This window comes from Protobothrops mucrosquamatus, unplaced genomic scaffold (assembly GCF_001527695.2).
Source record: "Protobothrops mucrosquamatus isolate PMUCROS unplaced genomic scaffold, P.Mucros_1.0 scaffold5116, whole genome shotgun sequence".
Classification (NCBI taxonomy): Eukaryota; Metazoa; Chordata; class Lepidosauria; order Squamata; family Viperidae; genus Protobothrops; species Protobothrops mucrosquamatus.
The window spans coordinates 53784-67127 of NW_015390991.1; the positions used below are offsets into that span (position 1 = coordinate 53784).

Here is a 13344-nt window from a genome sequence, read left to right on the forward strand (position 1 = left end):
TTGTCAGAAAAAAAGAAATTTGGATATAAAAATATTTCGCAGTTGCGACTTGAGCCTGCTCTATGCCCCTAGTTGGGGGCGGCAAGGCAAGAGATACTGTAAAAAGAGTAAAACTGCAGTATGCAGTTGAAAATGTCAAGGTGTTCACAATCAGACTGATCTGTCTGAACTCCCTATATATATATATATATATATATATTTCTCCCATATTTGGGTCGACAGGGTGCATCAAAAAGCACTCAAGGTAATATATATATATATATAATGAAGCTAATTCCTGCTGCTAAGTTTAATATCCTCAAGCATGAGGTGGTTTAATGGAATAATGCATAGTCCCCAAAGTCCAATTTTAGCTATGTTGCATACTCTTCTTTGATTCTTAAAGGTTACAGTTAAATTTTATCCTGCAGATTTATTATCAAATGGGTAATTCAGGCAAAACTAAATGCACTTACATTTAAAAATAGGATTTGAGGGTTACAAAACATTCCCTGCTATGGTTAAAGAAATATAGCACATAAATGCCTGTGGCAAGCTGTTCTTTGAAATTATCCTCATTAAATTATAATCATGCACTTTCAACTCTCTGTAATTAAACATTTAGATTTATTTATTCCAGATGTATTTGCTTCAAATAAATCCAGAACTTTTGTTGTAGTACTAGACCTTTTACAAGTCTCAAGCACTTACAAATTGTCAAAAAATGAAGTGAATTGTCTCCTTTGATTTTGTTTGCAGTATGTCCATTGACAACTGCATTTTATGCTATTTTGGAAAGGATACGGAACATGTTTTTTTAGGGCATTTTAGAAACTACTGGTTTCTTTTAAAGCAACCTAGTGAATCTGAAAGAGAACTACAGACAAGCCATATTATTAAAAATGATCCATATTTTAATTTCTGGTTTTGAGGAAACATTTGCAGGCTCTGCATTATCCCTTTTAAAAAATATGGATGAAACCTAAAAAACAGTTCTTAAATTTCCCCATAAGAAGGATTGGATTAATTCAGTTAAAAGTTCTCCTATTGTAAAGCTTTAGATGACCCTTTTCACATTATATAGATATAGTCATGCGAAAAAGAAAGTACACTGTCTTTGAGTTCCTTGGTTATACTGGTATGTATCAGGACACAGTAAAAATCATCTGGTCCTTAGCGGTTCTTAAAAGTAGGTAAATACATCCTGAGATGAATAACAACACAGGACATGTTATACCATGTCATCATTTATTTTACAAAAAGAAAGCCAAAATGGAGAAACCACATGACTGTGACCGATTTTATGACCTTTTTGCATTAAGCAAACATGGCACTTGTTAAGTGTTAAATGAGAACTGTGATTATTAAGCAAACCAATTGTACCCATTGAACTTTTTTTTACTGGAAATCAGAAGTAAATGCCAAAACCATCAAAAAACATTGAAAATTGTAGTAAAATGACCACAGACATTGCAAACAGCTGTAAAGGTGAGCTGGTTGCCAAGTGCCCACAATGCGATCACATGACCACAGGGTGTTGCATGCAGCTATTATAACTTCAAAATTAAGTAATAAGTACTTTGGGGGGGGGTTCCATCATAACTTTAAACAGTTACTACGTGATGGTTGTAAATCAAGAACTACCTGTATTTGTGGAATTTTAAAGGAAAGTTTTAAAAAAATAAGATCTTTCCCTATATTCTCCCTTTCTGTTTTGAAAAGCCTATCTTGAGTGTTAGAGGAACTTTCTATTTATTAATGATCTTCTGCTCAGTGCTTCTTATACACAAAGCAGCCAACTTAAAAGATTCCAATTTGAGACTATGGGAAAATATAGGGATAAGAAAAAAGCAGTAGAGATTGGTGGGCTGTTTGGATAAGAAAGGAAAATCAATTTATCAATTTATTAATACTACCATTTCAGTTAGTTTTTCTCTGGGGTTAATAGTCCTAATACCTTTACAATATGATTTACAGTGCATCATTTTTATTTCTCTAGGATGCTCTTGATGAGATGCTCCATATTCTACCTTTTCCTTCTGCTACCACTCAGCTCCTGGATGCAGAAACTACCTACTAGAGATGAAGAACTTTTTCAGATGCAGATCCAGGACAAAACTTTTTTCCATGATTCTTCAGTACTTCCTGATGGAGCAGAGATCAGTAGTTATCTCTTCAGAGGAACACCCAAACGGTATACTGATTCATGTAACATAAAGTTAAGATGTGTCTCTGTTCTTTCAGTCAGTTCAATTTTCTCAGCAACACCTTTTTTCAGAAGTTGTTTGCCATTGCCTTCTTCTTAGAATTGAGAGAAAGTAACTGGCTCAAGGTCACCCAGTGTCAACTTCATGAGATAGCCCAGACAGAAAACATGGCCAGACAAGCTAATTCTACTTCATTGTAAGATTACATTAACAGACTTTTCAAATCTGAAAGTATATTCCCTCCCCCCCATCCCCTTACAGTACAAGATATTAGGGAGGATCTCTTCTGAGTCTCTTTCCCTGATTACATTCCTACTGCAGGCTAAATTGCCTTTTATCTGACTGTTCCTTGGCTATATCTCTTTGCCCCATCTCCCAGGGTCACCTCCACATAGTATTATACTTTGTGTCTAAGGCAGGATAAGCCCACTGCTTTTCATCTGCCACAAATCTCCTTTAGTGATTGCTAGCAGAGCTCACTTATGAACACTAAATAGCAATCAGAAAACATGAAAACTCCTTAATCTCATAACACGTGGACAGACTCAACCATAATTTTAACTGGGAAACTGTAAGCATCCTAGACCAAGTAAAATCCAAAAAAATCTAGGAATTTCCAGGAAGCTTGGCATTCAGACAATCAGCCATCAATAGGCACATAGAAATAAACCACATTCATATACCATTCAAAGGGACAATAAAGAAGCTAAGAACAGAAAACAAGATCAGAATACATCTTCCCCAGCAGCCTATAGCCATATAAGGAATTAACATCAGACAAACCAAATCAAACAAACCAAATCAAGCAGAAAAGTATATCCTTATCAAGCATCTACCAAGGACAAAACCACATCCCACCAATAATGGCAGGACAAGCTAATTCTGACTGCCATATGTCAGAAATGGTAATTCTGACTGCCATATGTCAGAAATGGTATAGGGTCTCCTGCTTGGCTGAGTTGGACTAGATGACCTACAAGGTCCCTTCCAACTCTGTTATTCTGTTAATATGTAAATAAGGAACAAATGCCACAATCACTAGCACTGATGATGTTCCCTAGTTGGGAATGAAATGAAGTGAAATAAAATGAAATTGGAAGCAAACAACCAAGCTCAGAGAGCCCTAAGGACTCCACAACTCAATATATGAGCCACATATATTCTGTTCTCCGTGTGTCCTTAATGTTATATTGTGAAGAAGGTCATGCTTTTATTCATCTTTCCATAGGTTTTTTTTTGTGGTAGAGGAAGATAATACACCATTTGCAGTTACAGTGACTCCTTGTGACACACCTTTGGAATGGAAACTGAGTTTGCAAGACCTCCCTGAAGAGTCAAGTGGAGAGGGCTCAGGTAAATTACAGTAAAAACGAAACTAAGATTGTTAATTTTGTTAAATATGAATAAGCTGATGTAGCAAATATATTAAAGTCCCTCAGTAATTGCTGGTTAAAAAATTAGTGAATAAGAATTAATTTTTAATAATTGAATGATAGATTACATGTTTCCCTGGCTCATCACAAAGTCGTTCTGCTAGTTGAAACTTCTGAAAATTTTGCATTAAACAGGCAAAAAACTGGAGATAACCAATAGAGGAGGATATCTTATTTCACCTATTCCTCTCCTGCACTAATCTTAAGTGTAGCCATAAATCTTTATATGTACTATACATATGTACTAATATGTACTAATAAAATAAGCAAGCTTTTACATAACTCAAGCAGAAAAAGTATAGGTAGTCCTTGACTTTCAATCACAATTGAGTCCCAAGTTTCTGTTGCTAAGTGAGACAGTTGTTAAGTGAGTTTTGTCCCATTTTTTATTTTTCTTGCCACAGTTATTAAGTGAATCACTACAATTGTTAAGTTAATAACACAGTATTAAGTGAATCTGGATCCCCATTGACTTTGCTTGTGAGAAGGTCGCAAAAGGAAATCACATGACATGAACTCACTCTGCAGCCATCATAAATACGAGTCAGTTGCCAAGCATCTGAATTTTGATCACATGACCATGGGGATGCTGCAACAGTCATAAGTGTATAAAACTCTTTTTTCAGTGTCGTTGTAATTTCGAACAGTCACTAAATGAACTGTTATAAGTCGAGAACTTCTACAACAAAGCATTCCACCATGCTTCTCATGTGGATTATATTCTACAACAGAGCTGCCTGTCTAATTTAGAACTCTAATTTTTGAGATGGGAGGCTTTCCATTAGATAGAGTTTTCCTCTACATATTGGAAGAAAAAAGTTACAATGAGGGGGTATGGTCAACCGTCTCATCATTGCCGATTTTTCTTTTGTAAAAGGAACACATATTTTTTTATAAATAAAGAAGCTTGTATGATTAGATATCTTAAAACTAATATTTTCAATATATGAATGTCCTTATTTGGATTCCTCTTTTTTCTAATAAAAATAGAATATTATTTATATCACCCTTAAAAGCTAAACATAAAAAAAGAAATGAAATAGTATCAACTAAAATATACAAAATCACAAACTATTTATATTACAAACTGAGACATCTCTAAAGGAATTAAATTAGATCATATAAAAACTACTTTTATTATAACTAATAAAATATGAGTAAGCAATATACAAAAAAAGTCAGGAGAGCCAAGGCAGTCCAGAAGCTTAAATCCTCGATCTCGTGAATACCACTATTTCTCAGAATCCCCCCAATAATTTTAAACTTAGATTTAAAGATTAAAAAGTCATCTGTCATCCAACAATTAATAGAAATGCATAAGATTCCAAGGCTGTGGAACTGGCCTGAAAGGTCCTATAGCTTGAATTCGTTGTTGTAGCCATGGGAGCAACCCAACATTTCAGAGTCTGAATAGTTGATTTTATGAGAATGTAACTGCTCAACAATGAAAATAGGAAAGGGGAGGTATTTCACCACAATGCCTATAACAAACAATAAAATTAATATAACACAGAAAAATGCTATCCTAGTAATTGGGGCCTTTGTGCAAGGTAGAGCAATGACCTCAACCTAACCTTTCGTGGTAACTTGAAAGGCTTTATTATATATAAGCAGTATTGTATATAATGGCATCATTTACCTGTGCAATGTTTCAAATTATTTATTTATAAAATTAATATGGTCCCCTATTGCAAAGACTCTGAGCAACATAAAAAATAAATGTTTTATTGCACTTCTTACTATTAAATTATTATTAATAGTAATAATAATAGTAGTATAAAGAAAAAAATAATTAAAGCTGCTTGGGAAAACAGATAACTTCACCCATATTTGCATTCTGATTGATCTGCAGCATTTATAAACATTTTGTAGTGGTATGTGAGAATGAACTGAGGAACAAGGGAAAGAAATGCTGTAGATGAAATGATCAGATGAGGAGAGACAGCCTAGTGTGGCTTAACTGTCAGAAAAATAAGCTTAGGAAGGACCCATCTTAATAGATCAGGAAATTAAAAGCAGCAGCAGGAAATTTGTAACTTCAGACTTTCTTTTAATCTAGCCATACAGTAAAGTCGAATTAGTTCATCTAATATTTCTTGACTGGTTTTCTTAGGAAGCCAATACATTTAGACCCTCCCTTTAAAAAGCATACTTGTGTTTTGTGTTTGCTTTGTTTCAAAATCCCTCATTTTTGTCTCTTCTAGGTGACCCAGAGTCACTTGAACAACAGAATCAGCAGATTATTAGTGAAGAAGGCACAGAGCTGTTTTCATATAGAGGAAACGATGTTGAGTATTTTGTATCCTCTACTTCACCTTCTGGGTTATACCAGTTAGAACTCTGGTCAACAGAAAAGGATACACACTTTAAAGTCTATGCTAGTACAACTCCAGAGTCAGATCAACCATATCCTGAACTACCTTATGATCCAAGAGTTGATGTCACTTCTCTTGGTCGTACAACTGTCAGTTTGGCATGGAAACCTAGCCCTACAGCTTCAGTATTGAAACAGCCAATACAATATTGTGTAGTTATTAATAAAGAACACAATTTCAAAAGTTTCTGTGCTGTTGAGACTAAACAGAGTGCTGATGATACATTTATGAAGGCTCCTAAACCTGGTCTGGATTTTAGCCCTTTTGATTTTGCCCATTTTGGATTTTCTTCCAACAGTAACTCTGGGAAAGTAAGCAGCTTCTTAAAATCAACACCAAAGCTTTATTCAAAACTTTATTCAAAGCCTAAATTTGATCTGGAAAAGATATGCATTGGAAACAAGAATATATTTACTGTATCTGAACTGAAACCTGGTACACAGTACTATTTTGATATATTTGCTGTAAATGTCAATACAAATATGAGTACTGCCTACGTTGGTACTTTTGCAAGAACTAAAGAAGAGGCCAAACAGAAGACAGTTGATTTAAAAGATGGGAAGGTTACAGATGTGTTTGTTAAGAGAAAAGGCACCAAGTTTTTGCGGTTTGCTCCTGTTTCATCACATCAAAAAGTTACATTTTTTGTTCACTCATGTCTTAATGCCATACAAATGCAAATCAAAAGAGACAGAAAACTTCTGTTGTCTCCAAATGTTGAGGGCGTCCAGCAGTTTCAGCTTAGGGGAAAGCCAAAAGCCAAATACCTCATTCGACTGAAAGGAAATAAGAAGGGAGCTTCCATACTGAAGTTTTTGGCCACCACAAGACCCAATAAGCAGTCATTTCCATCTCTTCCTGAAGATACAAGAATTAAAGCCTTTGATAAACTTCGCACATGTTCCTCAGTCACAGTGGCATGGTTAGGTACACAAGAAAGAAACAAGTTTTGCATCTACAAGAAAGAAGTAGATGATGATTATAATGAGGAGAAAAAGAAAAGAGAACAAAATCAATGTCTGGGACCAGACTTGAGAAAAAAATCAGAAAAAGTCCTCTGTAAATATTTTCACAGTCAAAACCTACAAAAAGCAGTTACCACAGAGACAATTAAAAGTCTAAAGCCGGGCAAATCCTACCTTCTGGATGTTTATGTCATAGGACATGGTGGGTACTCTGTCAAATATCAAAGCAAATTGGTGAAAACAAGAAAATTGTGTTAGGAATCTTTTACATAAAAATCAGCAGAACATTATTGGATTGACTAACTACTTATACAGAATAGAAGTTGTAAACTGTATTGATATTATGTATAGGAAATATTAACATCTATATTTATGTTTACAGAAGTAATTAAAAAAGACTCAGATTAGTGCTCTTCGTTGGTATCTGACGATTGCATTATCATGCATCTGGTGGTCTATGTTTGATGATCAGTAAATAATGAAGATAGCAGGGAATATTGAAGAACCTGCCCTTTTTGGCTTCCATATTGCATGAAGTGCTTCTAAATTATTTTATCATATCAAAGGCTAACACAAATCATTCAGTAGGATATTAATCATAGGCAAAGACAAGAACCAAAACTTCCATCCAATCTCTTTTCATAGATTACGGTTTATGTAAATTATTTTTATTGTCTTGTTTAATATATCTAGGTTTCTATGTTGTAAACTATGAAAAATCTTTTCTTGTTAAAAGCATAGATCTAAATTAAATATTAACTGGGGTTTCCAGTTTTATTGTTAATATAAATTCCTATTTGCTTAATTTTAAATGCTTTAAAAGTTTATGTATTTCATGTTCAAAATTGTCAGTCATTATATTCCTGTACATAAAATTAAAATATTATATTATACATTCCAATTGATATTAATGTTTCATATATCTACATGGCCATATACATATACTGTACATAAATTTGTATAATTGTGAATGTATATTGAGCATCTTTAATTAGTAATTATCTGAACATCTTTAATTGTTAAGTATATTTCAAATATTTTAGCACAGTTGATAATACACAAGTGGAAGCTTTTTCAATTTGTCAGATCAATACTTTCATCTATATTGAAACAATAAGATAACCTACTTGTGCTTAAAATTGAAGAAACTGATATGAATACCTCTTTCTTTTAATTCATGGTAATAGCTTGGACTATCATATAGTAAGCAAAATCCAATGCATAATCGGCTTTCTTAGTTTTTGCTGATTTCCATAGATATTTATATCATTGTAATTATATTTTGGATTGTGCTATGTGACCTACATATTGAACACTTCAGAGATAACAAATGAAAGGAAGGCAAACATGGATTATTAATAATGTTTATTCTCTGCATTTTCATAGAAATCAGATGAAAAGTTAGATCTTCATCAAGCAGTACCTTTTATGTTTTCATTTGTTTTCCTGAAAACAAAGCAATTCTAGCAATTGTTTTCATGGTATTTTTTAAAACAGAATAATATCAGAATTTATTCACACATCTCTAGCTTTAAAATTTGAAGGCAGAATTGAATGAAATACTGTATATAGCAAAGGTAATATTTTTTTAGTGGAGATAAAGCCTGAAAAAGATGCAAAGCTGATTAGGATAAAGAATAATGTGGGCATAAGGTGTGAAAACACTTTTCTGATCAAATGTTGGCCAATGGGCCAACTTGTAACTCTCCAAAGATCTAGTTTCCCTTTTTTTCAGAGAGTTTGGGTTTCAAGCAGAAAGTCCAACTCATTATGGTACTTTAATTATATAGCCATTTTTTTGGAGATAAGCAGAAGCAAAATGGGTAGAGAAAGAATTAGCAAGAAATGGCAACAAAAATTATGTTTTCTTTGTAACATGTCGTCTTTAGTGCAGGCAGGACTAGAATTGGGAAAAGCAAAGTTTGGATTTAGCAGATTGCAACTATACTGACTATTTCATGGCACTTTGACAGTTCACTATAAAAAAAACTGTTTAACAATATCCATTCACCACCCTACTCCATGGTTTTCAGACTCCCTATTTTTCTGGTGATCAAGATGTTGATATCATGGGAAGCTGTGTTAGAGAAGCAATTTGTAAAGCATGTAAACAAAAACAGTTGACATTTCCAACAACTTCCTATCTGGTTGTGAAACCATAATCTCTAATTTTGCAGCTGGATCATTTTTCCGAAATATACAAATTCTCTTTTGAATACAATTAAACTCGTTTCTGAAATATTTCTGTAGATAGCTGTATGGTTAACATTGTGCTTGATTCATTTTATACTTCCAGATGACTGAGCATAGTGCATATTATCCAGTTATATTCAAATTAAATATTACAGCCTTTATCATATATAACAAAATCAGAATCTTTGTCACATAGGCTTGGTAGGTATCTATGCAGGAAAATATAAAGGGGGGAAAGGTTGGAATGTTCTTGTAACTCCAAATTTAATATAATAAGGATTCAATCAGCTCTAAATGCAGATTAAAAGATAAATGGAAGGAAATGAGAATACGCAACAATGCCTTCAGTTACTTTTATTGTTCTTGTGGATACCTATGTTTGGACTGGATCTAAGACTGGAACAGAACAATAACAACAAATTAAATGTATATGCCATCCGATGTCCAGTGACTGAATATTTTGGATGGAGTGACATTTCTCATAATTCTAAAAATTTACAACTCTGTGTCAAGCTTCTCAACTCTTTTGACTAAAGACAAAAAAATGACTTATATTACACATTCACTGTAATATATAGCTTGACCTCTTAGGTAGACAAGCAACATTTGTAAACCAGTGGGTTACTTGGAAATTTGAGAGTACCGTGAACACTTATTAAATTAAAGGAATTGAGATTTTACCTGTTCACACAATGGTAGCTTTAGCCAGAATGCTAATTCCAAACTATTTATTAAAATGTATGCTTTTGCCTCTTTAGCATTACAAAATGTTTTGTTTAAAAATGTACAAAATGCGGAATGTATTTTTTTTCAAGTTTGGAGCAAAATAGATTCATTTGAAACTTTTAATCAAGAAGGATTGAATTGGCTGTGTTCTGATGGATCAATCCTCAAAATAGCTTCAGTGTTTTGTTTTGACCTTGAAACAAAATTTTCCAAATGTTCACATTTTTGTTTGGAGGCTGCAGTACTCAAAATGGTAACTGTGATTTAAAAAGTACATTTGAAACTTGCATTACTTATCTACTTATCTGAACACTGTTCTCTCTATTTCCCCCCTGCTCCACCTATACAGTGGCAGCATTCTTAACAGTTTTTCATTAAAATGCAAAAAAAATTTCATAGGGTTTTCAAAGAAAATATATTATAAAACTTAGCATGCTAATATTAACAGAAGGTCCATCTACCGATAGGGAAATTTAGTAAGAACAGAAATATTTCTTAAGAATTAAGTTCTCTTATTCTTTAGTTAATTTCATATGTTCATGCTGTTCTTATTTGGGATAAGCAAGTAAAGTAAAGCAAGTAAAAAAAATAGTGAAGTAAAAAATTGAAAGGAAGAAAAAGAAATATAGATAAATTTAGTCTACAGCAATACTACTCATTAAACTCCTCCATATCTTTCTATCTTTGCAAACCATTGTGACTTTAAACATATCAATGTATTCATTACTTTTATAAATTACAATTTATTCATTATTTATTTTTATTTATTGTTTTCTTTAAATAGTTGCCTCTTGTTTTAAGGATCATTAATTCCATAGAACCATGCCTTCCTTAGAAGGTCAATTATTATTCATTTGAACCTTCATTTCAATCTGTATATTCCTATTTTTTACTTTTTGTGAATTGATCTTCAGTTTGTCTGCATGACTGAGTTCTACCTCAATGTACTTCTTTTCTACTGTAGCTCACTTTGTTGTTGAATCCTCTTTCATTTAGTATGCATAAATTCTTGATTGTATTTTTATTCTACTACACCCAGTTCTTAAATATCTATTCCTAATTAATTAAATTTACTTTAAAATTTCTCCCTACATACTGAAATCTTATTTCCATATAAACAAAGATACAATAAAGTGGGCAAAACCACTCTCTCATACACAACCACTTTCATTCTTTCATTCATTTTCATTCATTGTATGGTTAATGTGAAATATCCTTGAGGTTAGCATGCTATTCTAATGATTTGATTATAGTTTATATCAATTACAATTGATTATTATTCTGAAACTTTCCCTTAACATAGATGTGGTTAAAAGATGACATTCCAAATATCTAAGGAATTATGGCATATTCAGATGAAGGGTACTCAGACCTTTGTAAATAATCCATGAAACTCAAATCAAAGAAGACTTTCTGCTTTATTCCCAAACTATATAATGTACTTCCTCCAAAGTTGTATTTAATGACCACCCCAAACACATTGTTCTGCTTTTAAGAGTTGTGTTAAGACCTCAACCAGATATTTTAATTTGTTCTAAAATTGTTCTACTGAATCTTCAGTGGGGAAAAATGTTGAATAAATAAGACATTTTTTTTATTTCATAAAATTTCATATTCCAATCTATGATTATGATAAAGATATGAAATATAGAATAGTTAGTCTTTTATTAAATAATCCTTAAAGTATTTTTTGGTATAAGATGTTGTGGCTAACTGGGAAAAATCATCAATCAACAATTGTTACTATTATTGCGAACTTGGATCTTCAACTGCAGGAAAGTTTTGATGTTTTTGTTTAGTTTTCCTTTGCAATTAGTAATATTTTTATGGTAATTATCACCTGTCTTGAGTATGTCAAGGACAGAAACACAAACTAAGTAGAAATTGGAAGTCACAGAGGCAAGCAGAGCAGTGGCAAGATGTGAGATGGGAAAGGGAGAGCAGGGACATAGGTTTCTATGAATTTGTTACTAATGTAGGAATTTCAGATTGCTATTTACTATTACCTTTAGTTACTATTAAAAATTATTTTCCAAACTGACAAGTACTGTAATAATCTGAACATCATAGATCATTTCAAAAAAAGAATTGGTAGAAGCTCTTGGAACTCTTCAGCATGTGTTATGAAAAGGAACATACTCTTTAAAAGGATCAGTCTTATAATTGCTGGTGCAGTGTTATTCTTTTGGGATAACTTTGCTTGTAATTTTAATCAATATCCTGGCTTAAATATTCCAGGAATGCAGGCTCTTATATTCTTGCAAACTATATGGGGGGGGGGAGAGAGGGGATGGATGGTAGCCTCTTCGTGTTTTCCAAGGGTTGAATGCATTATTGGGTATTTTTAAAAGAGATATAATTTTCACATATTATAGTCAATCTGGATACTCAACTAACTCATTTTCTGAGAATTAAACTGGGTAAGCCTTGGAAAGGATTAAAGTATATACAGCCTATGTTTGGATATTTAATTTATAATGTACTGTATATGTTGTATTTATGTGCAAATATATCTAAATGTATAGGTTTTACACAATTATTAATTGCTATTTGGTACTGAATGAATGGGAACTGTGATTTTAGCTTTACTCTATGTTTTCAGTTATGTTGACCACCAGAAAGCATCACATGATGAGTTTTTACAGGGACTCCTTAGATATAAATAACTATTTTATGGATTCAACCCTCTAATGGGAATTGAACTTGTGGACCTGTACTCCCCCCCACACACACACACATCCCACAGTGAGAATAAAGGCAGTGGTTCCAAGATATTTCACATGACAAGCTCAGCAAGACTGGAGGGATACAGGAGCTCTTGACAAGGCTCAGTCCATGAAGACACAAGACACAGTCCAAAGTCAGCCCAAAGTCCAAACACGAGTTTGAGAAGCAAGACACACAGAATAGGACATTTGTTGCAGCAACACCCATCTTTTTGGGCCAGATTAAATAGACAATATCAGTTTTGACCTTCACAATGAGTGAGACTGCCTCCTCACTGTCATTTTGCCTGTCTCTTCTCTGCTGTGCGTGTCTTTGGATTGAGAGAAGTGTGGACTCCATCTCCTCATCTTTGCTGGCCATTGGAAGCTACTTTTGTTCTTCAGCCAAGCTGCCAGGCTAACCTGCAGCTGCGGCTCTCTTGGCTTGGCTCAGCCTGCTGCCCATCCACTGATTCAGTAGAAGCTATCAGTATGGTATACATGGCAACGGTTGCTGGAATTGGGTATGTCTAGTTTAACGAAGAGAAGGATGAGGGGGGACATGATAGCAGTGTTCCAATATCTCAGGGGCTGCCACAAAGAAGAGGGAGTCAAGCTATTCTCCAAAGCGCCTGAGGGCAGGACAAGAAGCAGCGGATGGAAACTAGCCAAGGAGAGAAGCAACCTAGAACTAAGGAGAAACTTCCTGACAGTTAGAACAATTAACCAGTGGAACAACCTGCCTCCAGAAGTGGTGAATG

At 33.7% G+C, this 13344-nt stretch overlaps 1 protein-coding gene across 1 annotated transcript in view; it reads left to right on the forward strand.

The window, feature by feature from the left end:
- The window catches only part of NDNF (neuron derived neurotrophic factor), a 22422-nt gene extending 14575 nt beyond the window's left edge, over positions 1 to 7847 (forward strand). Inside the window, exons 2-4 of the mRNA XM_015828933.1 lie at positions 1979 to 2173; positions 3415 to 3539; positions 5824 to 7847. Coding sequence (XP_015684419.1) covers positions 1980 to 2173; positions 3415 to 3539; positions 5824 to 7217 — 1713 coding nt within the window. The 5' untranslated portion in view covers position 1979 and the 3' untranslated portion in view covers positions 7218 to 7847. The remainder of the gene's footprint in view (positions 1 to 1978; positions 2174 to 3414; positions 3540 to 5823) is intronic.
- Positions 7848 to 13344: the final 5497 nt, after the last annotated feature.